This window comes from Pleurodeles waltl, chromosome 2_1 (assembly GCF_031143425.1).
Source record: "Pleurodeles waltl isolate 20211129_DDA chromosome 2_1, aPleWal1.hap1.20221129, whole genome shotgun sequence".
Taxonomy (NCBI): Eukaryota; Metazoa; Chordata; class Amphibia; order Caudata; family Salamandridae; genus Pleurodeles; species Pleurodeles waltl.
The window spans coordinates 730,859,271-730,878,227 of NC_090438.1; the positions used below are offsets into that span (position 1 = coordinate 730,859,271).

General features: G+C 46.0%; 1 protein-coding gene across 3 annotated transcripts in view; it reads right to left on the bottom strand.

Moving 5' to 3' along the window:
- Positions 1-18,957, bottom strand: part of LY86 (lymphocyte antigen 86) — a 430,545-nt gene that overhangs the window by 126,731 nt on the left and 284,857 nt on the right. For 2 of the 3 annotated variants that reach the window (XM_069217345.1, XM_069217336.1), the window contains exon 4: positions 1,360-2,388. The exons of the other annotated variant lie outside the window; for it this stretch is intronic. In XM_069217345.1, coding sequence (XP_069073446.1) covers positions 1,640-2,388 — 749 coding nt within the window. In that variant the 3' untranslated portion in view covers positions 1,360-1,639. Of the gene's footprint in view, positions 1-1,359; positions 2,389-18,957 lie in introns of those variants that run through there. 3 annotated transcript variants of the gene reach the window in all.

Sequence of the window (18,957 nt, forward strand, 5' to 3'; positions counted from 1 at the left end):
GACATGGCGGAGGTTAAAAAGAAGGTGCGCTCCATCCGGCGCACACTTCAGAGGGCAAATCTTTAGTTATTTTGCCCTCCTGAACTTTTACCCCTCCCCTCTCCCCTCTTTCCTCTTTTCATACTGTTAGTTGTGTTTGGGGGGTTAGTTATAGGATAAGTATAGGTAATTAGCTTAGTTAGTGTTAGGTAAGAGGGAGGGGGGTCCTTATACTTTCTATCTAATAATTTTGTGTGGGTGGGTGGGTGGGGGGCAATGTTGGGATTCCTGTTTAAACATTTTTTTTAAAAAAAATAAAAAATATAAATAAAAAAAATACAAAAAAATATATGTTTGTTTAGGATAGTATAGTATGTGTGTAGGTTAGTAAGTGTTGTCCTGCATGTGTCTTGTCTCTTAATGGTGGGTGGGGGGTTGATGTTTAGATCGTTTCGTTACATGTGTAGAGTAAGTTTAGCTTAGGTTAGTTAGGGACAGTTGTGGGTTAGTAGTAGTCAGGTTAGATTAGTGTAGGTTTACCTTTCCCTTAGTTGCCTCTTTTATTACTACTTTTAAATAAAAATTTTGTTAACCCTTTACCTGATGCGTTAGGTGCTACCTTTTCATGGCCTTGACATCAGTGTAGCAGAAATGTTAAGTATGACATTTGTGTTCCATGCTCCCTATCCCCAGGCTTATGAGGTTTAACATGCCAGCTACCCGTGTGCTAACTTGGTAAGTATCCACCATGTTGGAGAGCCACCATTGGTAGTGTGCATTGATCATCAAGGTTTGGGGTTGGTATGTATCCTACTTCACAAAGAGTGCTTCCAGACTTGTTATTGTAGGTAAATAGATAGGTCGGACAGCATTGTGAAGTTCAGGGATAGCTTTATAGATGATGATTTGTTCACACTCTTGTCTTGTTGCTATCATTGCTGACCTACATCATGTGTGTACTGATTCAGCATGACTTTCCTTCATGGAAGTATACGCCGTAAGGGTGATTGATGCAGTGTAATTTGTTTATCATTCCTTTCATTCTACAGCATAATTTTAAATTTTAGTATTGCATGATGCCTACATTTCTCAGCCACCATTAGTTGTGTAGAATAGCTATAGATGGTGCATCATTCTGTCCAACACAGCATGATTGTGTGTGCTTAGTCCCTTCATCAGTTATTTTCCTCAGTATAGTAAAGCTATGATGCAATCCTGGCCACTGCACAGATGATTCAGTATACATGAAATCAGGACAGTAGTATAGAGAATCGACATGGTTTCCACACAGCCACTTTGGAGTTATCTACTGCACAGTTGAATTTTGAAATGACACAGAGACACAATAGGTGTGCAAGTGATATTTATTTATAAGTGGTGTTGTGCAAAATGTCCATTCACCATGTTTGCTGACTCCTTTCTGGTGCATTATTACATGGTGATCCTACAGAAGGGGTGTGGATGATGCTCCTGACATGCTGGGGTGATGTCACAGACAGTGCAGAGGAACATAAAATGCCAAATGGTAGGAGAGAAACATTCACTGGCAAGGTGGACAAGTCATACAATGGATTGCCGAACAGTCATTGAGGTTAGTTGTAGTGAGACTGGCATGTGTCAAAACGTAGGACCTTGGTCAGAGTAGGGCATGGTGCAGGGACTAGGGCTTCCGGGTGAATGTTATCTGTTCCATGTCTTCTTCTTCTGATGTGTGTGTTGCCTGGTGTGTCCTTGTTGTTGTTGGTTGTGAAGGGGCAACACACACCTCAGTGTTAGAAGACATGGAGGCAGACATCCCAGGGGCTGATCCCTGTTGAGTAAGGAAGGGCAGTACTGCAGCAAGGAGGGCCTGCTGGTTTTTCAGAATGGCAGCCACATCCCGATGGTAGGCAGCCAGGTCGGCCCTGAGGGGTTCTATGTTGCATTCGTGCACACGTTGAGTGGCTTGCAGTTTGAGTTGTTGTGTCAACTGGATGACAGCTGTGCCAATTTCCTTCAGTGTTTTTGAAATGTCCTCCAAGAGAATATTTCTGGCTTGCATTGCAGCTGCCTGATCAGCAGTTGACAACATGCACGAACGCACCCCCTCAAGGCTGGCTGCCATATTTTGCATCCCCACCCGCACCTCCTTGGCCAGCTCCCGCTGGACCCCAACGACAGTTCTTTCGAAGCTGGTGCCAGTGTCGTCAGAGTCCTCAGCTGTGTTGGAGCTGGCAGGTCTTACAATTGGGGTGGCGGGTGGTTCTACTGTGGTGGCTGCTTCTTCTGTGCTCCTCCTTGTGACTGAAGGTGGGGTTTGGAGGCTTTCAAGGACCATGTCAATGGTCTCTTGTGGGAGGTTGATGGTCTCGTCATCCATGTCATCAGGGAACTCATGGACAGGCAGATCAGCAGGAGATCCGTGTTCCTCTGCAATGAAACAGGGTACAATTAGTGTGTCTGTGTTGTGACAATTTTGCAGTAAGATACAAGCCTTTGGATGCCTTAACATTGTACTCTGTGTTTGTCTAGGTATCTGCTGTCCGTCATAGGGCATTGTTGTAGGCCTATGGCCCACCTGTGTGTCACATGTTTGATATGGATCTTTCAGACATGTCTGCCAGGTCGCCTCTAGGTGTTGCTTTGTAATTATTTAGGAATAGGCGTTTTTTTCTCCTACTCCTCACTCGGTGTTTCACTATTGTTATGGAGGGACATTTTGTAGGGTGGGCTCTCATTATCCAACATGTGATTCTTGGCTTTCTAGGCAGCAGGATAGCTAATGGTGTGGGGGACTAAGTTTGACCCACTTGAAAATAACTCTGTCACCCAGATATTCAATTTAGCTAAGACTAACTAGCAGTGCCTCTGGTCTCCCACATCAAAGGAATGTTTAGACATCCGAGCGCATGACATCTTTGGAACTTCTCAGGGAAGTGGTGGTCACTCAGGTCCTACACATTTGTATCTTTTCCGGTATGTTCCCATACACAAATGACAAAGACAGTATTAGTTTGATATGAAGTTTCATTGTACAACTGACTTGTAGGAATTTAGGTGTGAGCCCCAATTACACAAACAATACACACTGTTAGAATTGAAATAGTCCGCAGGAGAGTAATACATTAGTACACAGCTTTCATGGTGCCTAACTATTTCTACTCTCCCCCTGCATGTTCTATGTATAGCACAGCTTGTTAAGTTTGGAGGTTGCCTGTCAGAATCACAGGGGAGACATCATCCCTCATATCAGAGGATGGGCTAGGATCTGGTTGTGCACCAGCAGCAAGGCAGGCAGCATCTAGTTGTTATTTTCTGTTTGGAAACTCCCCCATGCGTGTCTTGGGACAAGGGAGTGAATGTAAAAGACATATGTCATGGTGATGACAAAGTTTCCCTACGCAGGAATGCCAAACCTTGACCCCTACCACATCTATCAGCAACGTACCAGACGGTATCCTTGACTGGGGCACAGAGTGAATATGTTCTGGCAAACTCCAGTGCAGAAGTAGGCAAAACAGTGTGATTTGACTAATTGACAACACCTTAGGACTGACTATTTGCTACATTAACTGATAGGAAGGGCAATGAGAATCATTTAGTGCAAATTGCTCTGAGGCACTTAGATGTGAGCAAATGAGTATAAGTACATTCAGGGTAAGATGCACAAAGGCCTCCAGCCTGAGGCTAATGCGCAAAGTATACGTTTCACTTGCCACACTACACTTTGACTGACTGTGGGTGTTGTGACTGCCCTGCCAGCACACTTGCCTCTCAGGCCCTGCCCCATACACTTTTTATTCACATTGCATGATCTGTACATGTAACGTGGCATTACCTATGCATGTCAATGTTAGGATGTGGTATGGATGTAAACATTCTTGATGTTATGAGATGATGTTGGGTGATGTGTTTTGAATTGGATTGGCCTGTTTATCGTATGAAGGTCCTATTTGTTTGTCCGACTTTGCAGGTGTGTTTCAGTGACCAGTTGCCTGTGTCCCCTCCTCAATGTTGTTGTCTGAGCAGTATGACATTAGTGATGTAGCCTTGTTAGCCAGGCACGTGAGGGACCCTGACGTATGCAGCATGTGTGTATCGTTAGTGCTGTGTGGCTCCTATTGCTGTTTACTTAGGCTTATGTATGTGTCAGTTATGGACATTCGGCATTTGAGTGTACCGGTACCTTTGTCTTATTTCTAGGAGTAATTGCAGATGTCACCCTCACCCCCTAATTTAGGTATGTATGTTCCAGGGTGGGGTTTCTGCCATTTGGTACTATAGCTGCACAGAGATGAGAGGTGTTTAGGTAATTAGATTGCTAAGTTTCATGCAGGAAGGAGCAGCAGGAAGTGACGACGCCGGCTGCGAGGATCGCGGGCTCCGAACAGGGGAAGCGAGACAGTGACGAGGTGTGGAGGCAAAGACGGAGCAAAGACGGAGCAGAGCAAGGGGCTCTGTCGGTGTTTGTATACTGCCGAGACCAGGCTCTTTCGGTGTCTGTGCGGCGGGATCAGTCGGTGTTTGTGTGCCGTCGAGAGCGGGCTCTGTGTACCGTCGAGACAGCCGCATAGAGTGAGGAAGCAGCCGAGGTGGGCGGCAAAGGACAGAGCGCTTTGGAGGCATCTCGATACCTGTGTCGCCGTAGTCCCTAGAGGGGGTGCGATTGTTGGAGACTGCTGGGAAGGAGCTGGTGAAGCGCCACACGGGACTACAGCTCCCAGGAGCGCATGGGGAGTCTCAGCCGTGTACGTCCATCTGGCCATTGGTTGTTGACTCCCTATATTGCAGGTAGCCTACAGCTGCGCCCAGGACGAAGCCCGGATAAAGGGCGGACAGTTTGTGACGAGGTTCTGGTTTATACAGGCTGCTGACTTTTGTGACCTGTATACCTGTACACTGTGAGAGTTCATTAAGTGTTTTTTTTGGGACTGTATGTAGGTTGTGTATATCACATTTTGTTTTCAAGCAGCCCTTATTATCTTATTATTCATGTGTAATTTGGAAAAGCCTTATTCGATTTTAAAGTGATAATTTGTGACTGTTAAGCATGTCAAAGCAAAAAGTCCCCTCTATACCCCAGACATTGGATAATTATTTAGTGAAGATTGTTAGTAAAATTAACTGCGAGAGGAGACAATCCCTAGGGCTTAGCAGCCCCCCCCCATTATCTAGTGTGCAACTTTCACCTGCTCCATTGGCTCTGGATGACAGTAGTAGTGTCTGCACTAATTCCGGTGTTCCTGATAGGGAAATGATTATGCAGAATACTTCTACCTTAGCCGATCTAGAGGTTTCTACTGATCCCATAGTGCAACATCCACCCACCCCACTACCTAGAGTGGTTAGAGCATGTAGAAAGACCCAGACTAAACGTGGGGGTGCTCGGCCCGCAAAAAAAAGATTAGTTAGCCCCCTCAAGAATCCAGATAAGGATGAGGATAATACGGCAAATATCGACGACGTTAAACTAGATGTAGAAAAAACAAAAAACTTAGTAAGTATTATTGACTTAAAGATTAAGGGTATTGTCAAACCTCTTATGGTAAAAATTGATCAGCTAACCACGGAGGTTAATAGATTAGGCGATCTCCTCAAAAAAACACTGGTGGAAGCAGATAGTGTGTCAGCCCCATTAACAATAAGCAATCATGATACTCAGGTTGCTCCTCCCGGTGATGTTACAGGTTTAGATATTAGTAGGAGTGTTGTACAGAACTACCCGACAGCACAGTCCTTAGCCTGTAATGATAGCCAGGTTGTTTTAATACCTGATAGAAAAGAGGATTGGACTGAGGTAAGGCGAAGGCGCGCCATTAATCTCCCTCCTGACTGCGTACCATATGTGGTAGTTTTAGCTAATGTTCCCCCTGTTGCAAAGGGGAATCATCAGGAAACCCACGAGTCTTTAAAAAATAAAACTGTTTCCTGGATGCACAGGTATTGTGGATTCCCAACTGAACTTTCAGATCAAGTTCTGACTACCAGAAGGGTAAATTGGATAGGGAGCTCTAAGAAAAGTTTTAGTGGTGACTGTGTCATTATAAACTTTAAACACCCTCAACATGCTGCCACTGTATTATTAAGAGCTGCCTTATTACCAATTACTGATAATAATGTGTGTGCCCGCTCGCTTGCTTTCTTTTACAGCCATCATAATAATGCCCCTTATGGGAGTAGAGGAAGTAGATTATGCCCTGCTACACACAGGCTATACCCTGATATTTCAATGCAAAACCGGTTTCAACCCCTAAGTTCTCTGGATGCAAATGATTGACTTAATGAGGGAGGGCAGTTCTTACCCCAGGTGATTATTATTCCCTGTGTGGATATCGGTATAGACAATACCATGGCCCAAGAGATGCCCAACAACACAGAAATTGAATTGGCGGTGGATATAAGGGCACCGCCCGACTGTGGGGACATAAGCAATTCAAACCAGAATGCGAATTGGGGACGAAACAATGGTATGGTGCCTGATAGTAATTGTGTTAGGGGTAAGGATACTATTACTATTGTTTGTTGGAATGTGGCAGGGCTAAAATCGAAGGAGAGGGATCCGGGATGGTTAACGTTTGTTAATGCCCATGACATTTTATGTCTTCAAGAAACATGGTGTAAAGATGAAGTTAACTATGAGGGATTCGTTTCTTACAATTTACCGGCGTTGGGAGGTGGTATAGGTAGAGCGAAAGGCGGTCTCCTTATACTTGTAACGATCTGTCGTGCTATTGTGGTTAAAAAGTATATACCTGTAGGGGACCTTGTGCAGATCCTCTGGCTTGTGGATGACAAAGACCATAATGTTTTATTGATTAACTATTATAATAACATTTTTGATGTTACCCGGGTCAAAGTAGTAACAGACTTAGCCGGCGCTGTCGAAAATCTATGTCTGGAACAGAATGTTGTATTTGACTTCATCTGGGTAGGGGACTTCAATACTACTTTGTGCGATTTGTCTACACAAAGGGTTTGTGGGGTTACTAACAGTGCCGGCTGGGATGTCCCGCATTTTGGACATAATAGTTATGGGGAAGCACTGCATAAGTTCATGGGCTGCTATGACCTGGAAATAGTGGAGTGCTGTAAAGATGTTAATGGTTTACCCATTCCCACTTTTAAAAATTGGCACACCAGCTCGGTCATTGACCATGTGATCACATCTTCTAATATTAGTTCTTACTGTGATCCACCAAGAATTGAAGTAACTACCCTAAGTGACCACAACCGTATTATTCTGGACACTACCCTTTGGGCCGGTAGTTCGGTGGATGTGGGAATTATTATTTCTAATGTAGAACCACATAGGACTAACGGTGTAAGGCTAAGATGGATTGGTGAAAGAGCCGATGATTTAACTAGCTCCATAATTAATGAGAGCCTGCTGGACATTGCTTCTATTTTAAAAAATAGTTCTGACTCTGAGAGGGTTTTATATTGTTTTAACCAAATTAATAAAGCTATTGATGCCAAGTTTACCAGTCGCAATAGTAGGCAAAGTAGGAACGGACCGAGATGGTTTAATCACCTTTGCACTTCCGCACTAACTGGCCTCAAGCAGGCTTTAGCAGCGAGGCCCAGGGACAAAAAACTGGTAAATAAATTAAGAATGGAATATAAATGTGCGCTCAAACAGAGGAAGGGTGAACTGCAGCAACAGGCTTGGGATTCCCTCAACCAAGCTGCTGAATTATCAAATTGTACATTATTTTGGGCCACGGTCAACTCGCCTTTTCTAAGGGATGAAAAAACACCACAGTTGACTTCTAATGTTTCTAGCGAGGGTTGGATTGCACATTTCTCCAGCATTTTTGACTCTGATAAAGACAATGATCCTAGTCCCAATAAGTGGCCTACTCTGCCTTTGGATATATCCGTTAGTGAGGTCAAATATGGTATACGGGCTAGCAAAGGAGGGAAAGCTCAGGGCCCGGACGGGGTACCTATAGACGTTTATAAAGCTGCGCCAGATGTCTGGGGCCCCCTTTTAACCATTGTTTTTAATGTTGCCGTGTGTGCCGAGGCCCCTGTAACTTGGGGTGAATCAATCATTGTGCCAATTCATAAAAAGGGAAGTAGATCTGATGCTAAGAATTACCGCCCGATCTCTCTCCTTGACTCTTCAGTCAAGGTTATGAGTAGAGTGATGTGAGTAAGATTAGAGGAATGGGCTGAGCAGGATAGCATACTGGCTGATAGCCAGTATGGTTTTAGGAAGGGACGAGGTACGCTCGACCAGTGCATCAATCTTGATTTACTGATCGGGAAGTATACTGAAGCGAAACCCGGTTCCCTGTATCTTTGTTTTGCTGACCTGAGCAGCGCATTCGATATGGTAGATCATTCCATTTTATGGCCAACTTTGTTAAATTTAGGAGCCCCAGAAGGCATAATCTTTTTCCTCGCTAGGTTATACGATAAATTGAAAACCAACGTACGTTTTGGAACCAGAGGAGAATGTACTCCAAAAATCTGTGTTACACGAGGAATTAGACAGGGTTGTGTTTTGGCACCTCTCTTATTTATTTTATTTATTAATGGAATTGATGATATTTTAAAAAAGGTTAATGCTGATGCTCCTCAGATCAACGGTGTTCCGGTGCCGGTGTTACTATATGCCGACAACGCTGTTTTACTCTCTCGAACACCTGTCGGATTACAACGACTAATGGATAGTTTTTCCTCCTTTATTAAAGATAGAAAACTAGTAATTAATAAGGGAAAAACGCATACCATGACCTGCGGAGCTAAAGCCAAAACGTTAAATGCCTTCTTTATAGATGGCGAAAAGGTGCAACAGGTGGATAAATTTTGTTACCTAGGTATTACCTTCTCTAACGACAGGAAATGGAACAATGAATTTAATAACATCCGGAATAAAATGGCAAAAAATGCTTATGGTATTTATAGATTTGCTGCAAAAGTTGGGGATCGTCGAACCAGGGCTATGCTCAAGATTTACCAAGCTAGATGTGTGACTATTGCTCTGTATGGGGCAGGAGTATGGGGTTATAGCGGTACCTACAACTTACAGTTGGAGGAAAATATGTTTTTAAAAAAGCTCCTGTTTTTGCCCATCTCTGCCTCAACTGAATTAAGCCATCGCGAATTAGCCATTAATTATTTAACTGATCTGATATCACTTAAACCATTGATGGTCTGGCGGTCTTTTTGGCTTGGCGATGAGAAGCTACTTAACAGAACTATTGTTGAGGATTGCCTACGTTTGGATAAATATCGAGATATTCCCTGGGTTAAATATGTTGTTGTCTGTTTTTCAGACATTTTTAATCTGAATATTTTAAATAATCCTAGTGCAGCAACCACGATCTCCAAATCAGAAATGAAAAGTATATTTCTAACTTATGCAGAAAGGAAACGAGCAACTATAGCCGGATCATTGTCCTCCGTCATTTTTTATAATAGATACAATCTAATGGAGGGTTTTCCATCTTACCTAACCATGGTGACTAGGAATTCACATAAATTCGTGCTAACCAGACTAAGATTTGGGATGGCACATTGTTTAGTAGCCCATCCAAACATTAAGAAACACCCGATTGGGCCATGTAGGTGCGATAATGTATCTACACAGAGCACTGTGCACCTTCTGCTGTTCTGTAAACTGTATACATGTTTTCGTATAGTATTTTTGAAACCTCTGTTTGTTAAATACGGAACACGTACAGTTAAACATGCCATGGCTTTAATTTTTAATCTGCAATCGGCAGATATTTGTTTTTATACTGCCACCTTTTTAAATCAGTGCATCAATTCCAGGAAAAGTATGAGTTTTTAATGTATTTTATTATTCTTTTTATATATTTATGAATGACCATATGTATTACTCAATGAGCCATTAACTATAATTAATAACTGTAAGTTTTAATTGCAATGTCTTTGTAAATATGTACTGTTGTCTTTTTTTTTTCTCTTCTTTGTTCATGCTTTTACGGTCATTTATATGTGCCGAATAAAGCTTTATGAATTGAATTGAGAGGTGTTATTGTCAACTGTGTTTGCAGTTAAGTTACAGTTGTTGTATTTGCTACTGCATTACAGATAGGGACCTAGTTGATGTAGAATAGATTTTGCAATACAAGTGCCTGGATGTGGATTTGAGGTAGTGTCCTTCCCACCTGTCACTGCTTTCCCTTGGCTCTCTTGTTGTAATTACAGGATGTCCCCGTGGGACTGTTGTTGTTGCTGTATTTTGTCGTGCCCCAGCTTCGGTCAGTACTGGGCATGCCCCCCTGCCGTGCCCCTTTCCCCATGCCACTTCATATATGTGCTGACTTACATGCATTGTGTAGTAGGTATCCCCTCCCTGCTTACAGTCCCCATTATTGTATCATGATTCCCCGTGAGACTTACCCTGCATGTGCATAGTGTCGTGGTAGTCTGCGCTGTCCAGTCCTTGAATCCCTGTGACGATCTCCTCCGGGATGACGGCTGCGACCATCTCCTCCATGTGGTCCAGGGCCTCCTGTTGTGCTGGACTCCCCCCTCCAGTCTGCATTGCTGCCTTCCTGTTCCTGGCCATTTTCTCTTTGGTCCTACGTTTGCAGTCATGCCAGCGTTTCTTACACTCGGTGACTATCCGGCGTTCTTCAGCCACACTGTTAATCTTGTCCACAATTTGTTTCCAGATGGCCTCTCTCCTACTGAGTGGCAATTTGGAGGTGATGAAAAGTTGGTGCTGGTGTTCCGTCACCTCTTTCACCAGGATTTCCTGCTCCTCTGCACTGAAGCGACACTTTCTTTTTTTTTTTTAAATGTCCTGGTTCCTGTATGCTTCCTCCTGGCTGCTTCCTGGTCTGCTCTCATCCTCCTGGGGTCTGTTGGGGCATCTAGGATCCATTTTGGGTCTCCTCTCCTGAAAGGGCAGTTTTCGTGCAAAAATGTGACGCAATTGCGTGAAAAAAAACGGCGTTTTCACGATTGCGCTGTCGGAAATCGACCCACAGTGATGTGCGTCGCATTTACGTTGGTTTCCTTTACGACAGACCGACGCTGTCTGCGTCACGAAATAATGACTCCCACCTGTTGGTTGCGCCGCCGTACGTTAAAGTATAAATTTGACGCCCGCATGGCGCATCCAAATGGAGTTAGACGGCGCAAATTTTTTTTACGCAAAATTGCGTTAGCGCAATTTTGCGTCAAAAAGTATAAATATGGCCCTAAGCTTCTAGCTTGCCTTTCTGAATCACTGGGGAGACATCAGCCCTCATACCTGAGCAAAGGCCTGTGATCTGGTTCAGCATCTGCAACGAGGCAGTCAGCGTCTAGTTGTGGTTCCCTGGTCGGAATCTCCCTCTTGCGTGTATTGGGACAAGAAAGTGATTTTATAACTAACATGTCAGCGTGATCACAAAATGTCCCTACGCAGGAATGCCAAGTCTAAATTCCTACCACGTCTATCGGCAATGTACCAGACTGTATCCTTGACTGAAGCACAGAGTGAAGCACAGAGTTCCCGTTCCTGATTAACCTGCGGAACTTCCCGAAGACGCATTCGCACTGCTAGTGCTACTGCCTCTCCCTTGAGATTACTCAAAATAATAGAAGAAACTGCGGCAAAATTGCCCATTAACTGCATGCCCAAATCTAAGGCAGGGGCAGCTCCATATTCATCTTGAATTTGTTTAAGCTCTTCCGGTAAATTTGCTAATGTCGGTGTACCATGTGCTGTAGTGTAGAGCGCGGCAAACACCGTGCCCCAGGTATTACAAAGGTCCACCGGAGGAACCATCCCATACGGCAAACACATCGTCAATATTCTATGTTTATCCTCAGGTCCCGTATGGGGAAATACTGCTTCCAGCGTATTAATTTTCTGCGCCAGCCAAAATGGAGTCTCCCCACGTTTAGCCGGTACTTTACCCATAACTGAGTGTACAGTGGCTGGATTAATACCCGGAACCACTGCTTGTGGGTGCGCCGGAGCAGCACGCGCTGCATTACTATTTAAGGTCTGCATTACAAACTGAACTAATCGTCTATATGTAGCCGTTAAGTCTGTATATAAACGACTAACTTCAACCACTGTCAACTGAGCAGCCGCAGGATGAGGTGTATATGTAGCCAATAAAGGCCAGGTAGGACCATCATTACTTAGTGGACCTAACCTAACTTGTGCTACTGTGTGTGGGAGGGCGCCATCAAGCCAATTATGGTGTTCTTGATTAGATAAAGGTATCTCTAAATATGCATAAGCCCTGTATTGTCCAGGGACATTCGCAACAGTGTATTCGTGAAAAGTGTTTGTACCCCCATCAACTGCTGGAAATATGACCCAAGAATAAAAAAGTTCTGTTCTATAGGCTGCATGGGCGTCCACCACAAAAGTGACCGGACCCCCCTGGACCGTCAGGCCATGTGCCACCAGATGTCCCGTGAGCGGTTGTCGCATATTGATTGCTATATTCACTACATTAGGATTTGCCATTTGTAAAAAATAGCACTAGGTCAGAGAAGGCACACCAATATCGGGGTTTCCTTTTAAAGTTCAAGCTTGACCAACCAACCGCTATTAATAGGATCTACCTATATTGCGGTGGCGGAAGTCCTCAGTGCCACGGACGTCTCCGTATACGGAACCAAGGAGTCAATATATATATGAGACCGAGAGAGTCAGCCGGACCCGAAAATTAGAGCCAGACCAATCGTTGGCGGCGCCATGTTGCGTGGGCTCTCATTATTCTAAATGAGACTACTGGATTTCTAGGCAGCAGGATCGATAATGGTGTGGGGGACTGAGTCTGACCCACGTGTAAAGAACTCAGTCACCCTAAATCCGGTTTTTGCTCCGGCTAACTAGCAGTGCCTCATTTCTCCCACGGGGAAGAGATGATTGGGCAGCCGAGCGCATGACATCTTGGGAACTTCTCAGGGAAGTCGTGGTCACTCAGATCCAAACCAACTCTCTCATTTACAGTGTGATCTCATATACAAATGACAAAGGCAGTATAAGTTTTATATAATGTTTTAATAAAATGACTGTATTTTAGATAATAAGGCGTGAGCCGCAATAACCAGAACCATACAACACAGTAGGATTGAAATAGTCACTAGGAGAGTAAAACATAAGAACAAAGCTATCATTGTGTCTATTAGTTTCTACTCTCCCTCTGCTTGATCTATTTCGAGCACAGCATATTAAGCTTCTAGCTTGCCTTTCTGAATCACTGGGGAGACATCAGCCCTCATACCTGAGCAAAGGCCTGTGATCTGGTTCAGCATCTGCAACGAGGCAGTCAGCGTCTAGTTGTGGTTCCCTGGTCGGAATCTCCCTCTTGCGTGTATTGGGACAAGAAAGTGATTTTATAACTAACATGTCAGCGTGATCACAAAATGTCCCTACGCAGGAATGCCAAGTCTAAATTCCTAACACGTCTATCGGCAATGTACCAGACTGTATCCTTGACTGAAGCACAGAGTGAAGCACAGAGTTCCCGTTCCTGATTAACCTGCGGAACTTCCCAAAGACGCATTCGCACTGCTAGTGCTACTGCCTCTCCCTTGAGATTACTCAAAATAATAGAAGAAACTGCGGCAAAATTGCCCATTAACTGCATGCCCAAATCTAAGGCAGGGGCAGCTCCATATTCATCTTGAATTTGTTTAAGCACTTCCGGTAAATTTGCTAATGTCGGTGTACCGTGTGCCGTAGTGTAGAGCGCGGCAAACACCGTCTAAATTCCTACCACGTCTATCGGCAATGTACCAGACTGTATCCTTGACTGAAGCACAGAGTGAATGTGTTATGGAGAACTCCAGTGCTGAAGTAGGCTAAACAGTGTGATATGAATAAAAAACAAAACCGTAGAACTGGCTATTTGAAAAATAACAGTACGAAGCCTAATAAAAAGCATTTAGAGCAAAGTGCACAGAGGCTCTAAACTGCAAGCAAATGAATAAAATACATCCAGGGCAAAGTGCACAAAGGCCTAAAGCCTGAAGCTAACGCGCAAAGGATACTTAAAACTAACCACACTACAATGTAATGGGTCATTGTGATTTGTCCAGTATGTGCTAATATCTCCTGTGACACAGCATTATTCCAGGGCCTGCCCCCACCCTGAAATGGCGTCCGCCTGTCCTGTGTGGATGGACAGGTAATTCTGCTGACGTTGTGCGCAGTTGCGGGAGGTGGTTGAGTACCGCAGTGCAACTCCTCATTGGTTGTCATTGGGCCCTATGGGTTACAGTGGCCAGTGGTGACGGTATGCAGTGCCACAGACGTGACTGCCATTTTCTATCTGTTCACTCACTTGCTACCTGAACTTCAACAGGAAAGGATCTACACTGCAAGTGCTGCTGTGACCTGTGTCTGGAACCGACCATGGCTCGTGTCACTGGGGAAAGGGCCCCTGCCTTCACCGCTGCGGAGTTGGAGAGACTGGTGGATGGGGTCCTACCCCGGTACCGATTGCTGAATGGTCCGCCAGACCAACAGGTGAGTACACTGTGAGCACGATGCATGGGGCATGAAAGCATGGAGTGCTGTGTGGGAGGGCCTCATGAGGGGGGGGATTGGTGGAAGGGTCCTGGGCAGCATGCAGCATGTATGGTGGGCAATGTCTGTGCGTAAGGAGATGTGAGGGCTATGGTGGGATATGAATGTAACAGGCCGGACAGTCTGACTAATACCTTTTTCTATGCGTATTTTTCTGCAGGGCAGCGCTCATCAGAAAAACCATCGCCAAGGACGTGCAGATCCTGGGGGTCTACAGCAGGCTGAGCACCCACTGTCGCAACGGTGGGAGGACCGGAGACGCTGGGCAAGGAAGACGGTGGGGGCCCAGCTGGGGATGGCCTCCCAAAGAGGAAGGGGTGCCCGTCGAACCCTGACCCCCCTGATGGCCCCCTTGATGGCCTGCATACTGGCGGTGGCCTATCCGGAGCTGGATGGGCGCTTGAGGCCATCACAGCAGCCACATGGGGGTGAGTACAGTTTCACAATATACTACTTGCGCGTGGTGGGGTGCTCTCCGAGTGGGGGATGTTGGCCTGTGGGTGCCCCTAGGCCAGGCTGGACATTGCAGGGTAGGTCCCATGTTGGGCAGGGTCTGATGTAAACTTCCTCCAACCAAGCTAGTAGGCATCCACTACTGGGCAAGGGTCTGTGGGTCTCAGGTATGCTGCTATTGGTGTTAGGTATTCCTGTCCATGGCCTGGTGACTAGCATTGTGACTGTTAGTGCATTGCCTAGTGCGTAGGGCTGTTCCCTGTGTGTGTGTGTCGTGTATGCCAACAGTGGTGTCGGGCAGCCATTTACCAAGTGTATCCTTTTTCTCTTCCCCCCCTTTTTGTTTTGTCACCCTGTCCTTCTGTGCATTAGCATCATCTGGCAGAGGAGCAGAGGCAGTGGCGATGGAGGGAGCTGCATACTACAGGGCCCAAGAGGCAGAATCCACCGATGGTGAGGGCACCAGTGGGACGGAGGGCGAGGGGAGCACCATTTCGGAGACAGGAGGGGACAGTTCTGACAGTGATACCTCCTCCTATGGAAGCTCTTGGCCACCCCAACTACAGGTACAGCCGCCACCCCCGTACCAGCACCGCCCTCCCAGCAGCCTCTCAGCATGTTTCCAGTGCCCACTCACCCAGGAGGGTGGGCATCTCCTTCGCCCCAGGCACCTCAGGCCCTGCCCCAGTTAGCCCTGCTGCCCTGAGTGAGGAGGATATTGACCTCCTGCGACCCATCTCTGTTGGGCAGTCAACCATTGTGATTGCCATCCAGGGGCTGGCCATCCAGGGGCTGGCAGCCCATTTGCAACAAACAAATGCATTCCTGGAGGGGATTCACTCTGGCATGTCGACCCAACAGAGGTCAATCCAGCCTCTGGCCTCCTCTCTGATGGCAGCCATTGTCCCTGTTTCTACCTCCCTCCTTCAACATCCTCTACCCAGTACCATTCCCCTCAACCCCAACCTATACCAAGCACACATACAGACGAGCATGCACACAAGACAACACCCAAAAGTGTCATGGGTGAGCACAAGCACCACACTTCATCCCACAGGTACTCACACAAACACCATCCAGTTGCAGACACAACATCGTCCACTATTTCCACTGTCTCCCTCTCCTCCTCCTCCACCTCCCTCCCAGTTACGTTCACACTCACACCTGCATGCACTACATCATTATCCACTACCAGCATCACCACACCAAGCAGAACACACACCTCACTGGCAGACACTTCCACAACAGCCATACACACGTCCCCTGTGTCCTCTCCCACTGTGTCTGTCACCCGTCCTAAAATACAAAACCACAATCACTCAGACACCCAACAGCCATCCACCTCACAACAGCATACAGCCAATGTACCTGCACCCAAAAGCAGCAGACAGACACCTCTAACAACCACTCCCTCATCCTCCACTCCCATTCCTTCTCCCTCTTCCCGCCCCAATGTCCCTAAAAAACTGTTTCTATCCACCATTGACTTCTTCCCTACTCCTCCCCCCGTCCTGCATGTAAGGCCAGGGTAGGAAGAACCCAGCCAAGCACCTCAGCCACACAGTTTACGGGCCCAAACCTCACCGCACCCACTCGTGGTGGAAAGGGATCCAGGCCACATGTCCTGAAGGGGAAGAAGCCTGTACCAGCCAACCTAAAGGGGAAGGAGACTGCCCCAGCAGGCAAGAAGGGTAAGGAGCCTGCACCTGCCACCCGAAAGGCCACGGAGCCTGCACCAGCAGGCAGGAAGAGCAAGGTGCCTGGACCAAGAACTGTGACAGAGCCCCCACCACCAAACATGGTTGTGCATCCATCCAAGGGTGCAGGGGATGGGCAGGAGCCTCCCCCCACCAGCAGCACCACCACTGTGCAGCCGTCCGAGGTTGCAGGAGATGGGCAGGAGCCTCCCCCCACCAGCAACACCACCACTGTGCAGCCGTCACCACCTACGGACGGTATGTAATCCTGCCTCCATGGGCTACTGTGCGGCCTGTCCACTTCTGAACCAGTGGGTAAGACACCCACATGAGAGCCTGTGCCCTTGCACTCCACGGGATCAAGCACAGGGCATATTGCCCCCTCCAGAACCAGTGGGTAAGACACCACATGAGAGACTGTAGTACTCACTCTCCAGGACCAAGCACAGGGCATGTTGCCCCCTCCAGAACCAGTGGGTAAAACACCCACTCGAGAGACTGTGGTCCATCACTCCCCAGGACCAAGCACATGGCATGTTGCCCCCTCCAGAACTAGTGAGTAAGACACCCACATGAGAGACTGTGACCTTGCAATCCACAGGACCAAGCACAGGGCATGTTGCCCCCTCCAGAACCAGTGGTCTAGTTACATCTCCCGGCTGAGGTGCCCCCCGTTCCCCTGAGGTGTCTGCCTGTTTACCAACTGATGCCCCTGCAGTGTTCTCTCCGTGTTGAAGCAGGTGACATGTGTGGCCTTGGACTTTGACCTGTGGCCATGTGGCCCATGCAAATTGGGGACTGGGGTGTGTCCCTTTTTCTGTAAATATATATATATATCTATTATCGTGCCTAACTTATTTTCCTACTGTGTTGATCTCATTACATACACTTTGGTGAAATTGTTTTGTCCTTGCATTATTCAGCCGAGTTATGGGGTCAAATTGTTTTTGTAATGCATCAGGTTGTGTGTATGGTGAGTGTGTGGGGGGTGTGTGTTGTGCGTTTGTGTGTCACTCTCTTTTTCCTCCTCCCCTCCCTTGTGTGCTAGGTGGCTGTACTCACCATCGTCGTCTTCGCCGTCGTTGGTGTTCATGGTGGAGCAGAACGTAGAAGATCATCAGGTTTGAGGAGAAGAATTGCCTAACTTGAATATTCCATGGCAGAACCAATGCCAGATCTCTCTCTCTCTCTCTCTCTCTCTATATATATATATATATCTATATATATCTATATCTATATATATATATATAGATATATATATATATATATATATTTATATGTATATGTCATTGCTGCAAGTGATCAATTCACAGTTGATTTCTCTCGTATGTACAGTACAACCACAATGTGTGACTTCAACAGGTAGAGGCATCAAGTCCAGACAGCACTCTCTCTGTGTGTCTCTCTCTCTCTCTATATATATATATATGTTTATATATATATATATATATATATATATATATATATATATATATATATATATAAAAAAAACCTACTGGCAGTCACCAGTAGGTAGTTATATTTAGGACCATGTTTCCATAGAGAAAGTGTTTTTGGACTTTCCTGAATCTTTGAGAGGAATCAACTGTGGACTGATCACTTGTAGCAAGGACTTTAGGGTAAGTTGTAGCGCTACAGTCTCCAACATTTTGACGTGACGTAGCTGTTCCTTGAAGATCACTTCCCTTGAGCTGGTAAGCCATCTGTATTAGCTCCGTAGGTACGTGGACGTAAAGGCATTTCTCTTTCGATCCATTTGTTCATTGCCTTCAGATCAAGGTTTCATTGACTTTTCAGTTTTGAGCCTTCACTTTCAACGTGGTGACAGGAGAAGATGTCAGTGTTCTTAGTTGGTTTGGAACAAGCTACACTGCTCTCTGTTTTAGAAGTGTGCTGATCTCTTGTTCCAGGTTGTCCACCTTTGGTGTAATATGGGTTGTATGACCTAAAAATCGAATGTGAGGTCCATTTTGAACCCTGTCAAAAAACCTCATTGCTGGAAGATGGTTGGACATGCTCACTCCTACTGGGATGGGGGCAAAACGGTAGGGGCAGGATGGCGGGGTCGAAGCACGGATATTTTTTGTGAACCTACTATGTCAGGGTTCTGCAAAGTCGGTCCTGGAGAGCCGGGTCAATGCCAGATTTTTAGCATATCCACATTTAGAAACGAGACGTTTCAGAAATCTACATTTTTCTAAATGTGGATATGCTAAAAATCTGTCATGGACCCGGCTCTCCATGACCGACTTTGCAGAACCCTGTACTAGGTCCATCGGGTAACGTGTGAAAGCCATGGTGCTCACAATTATTTCGTTGAAGCAGTAA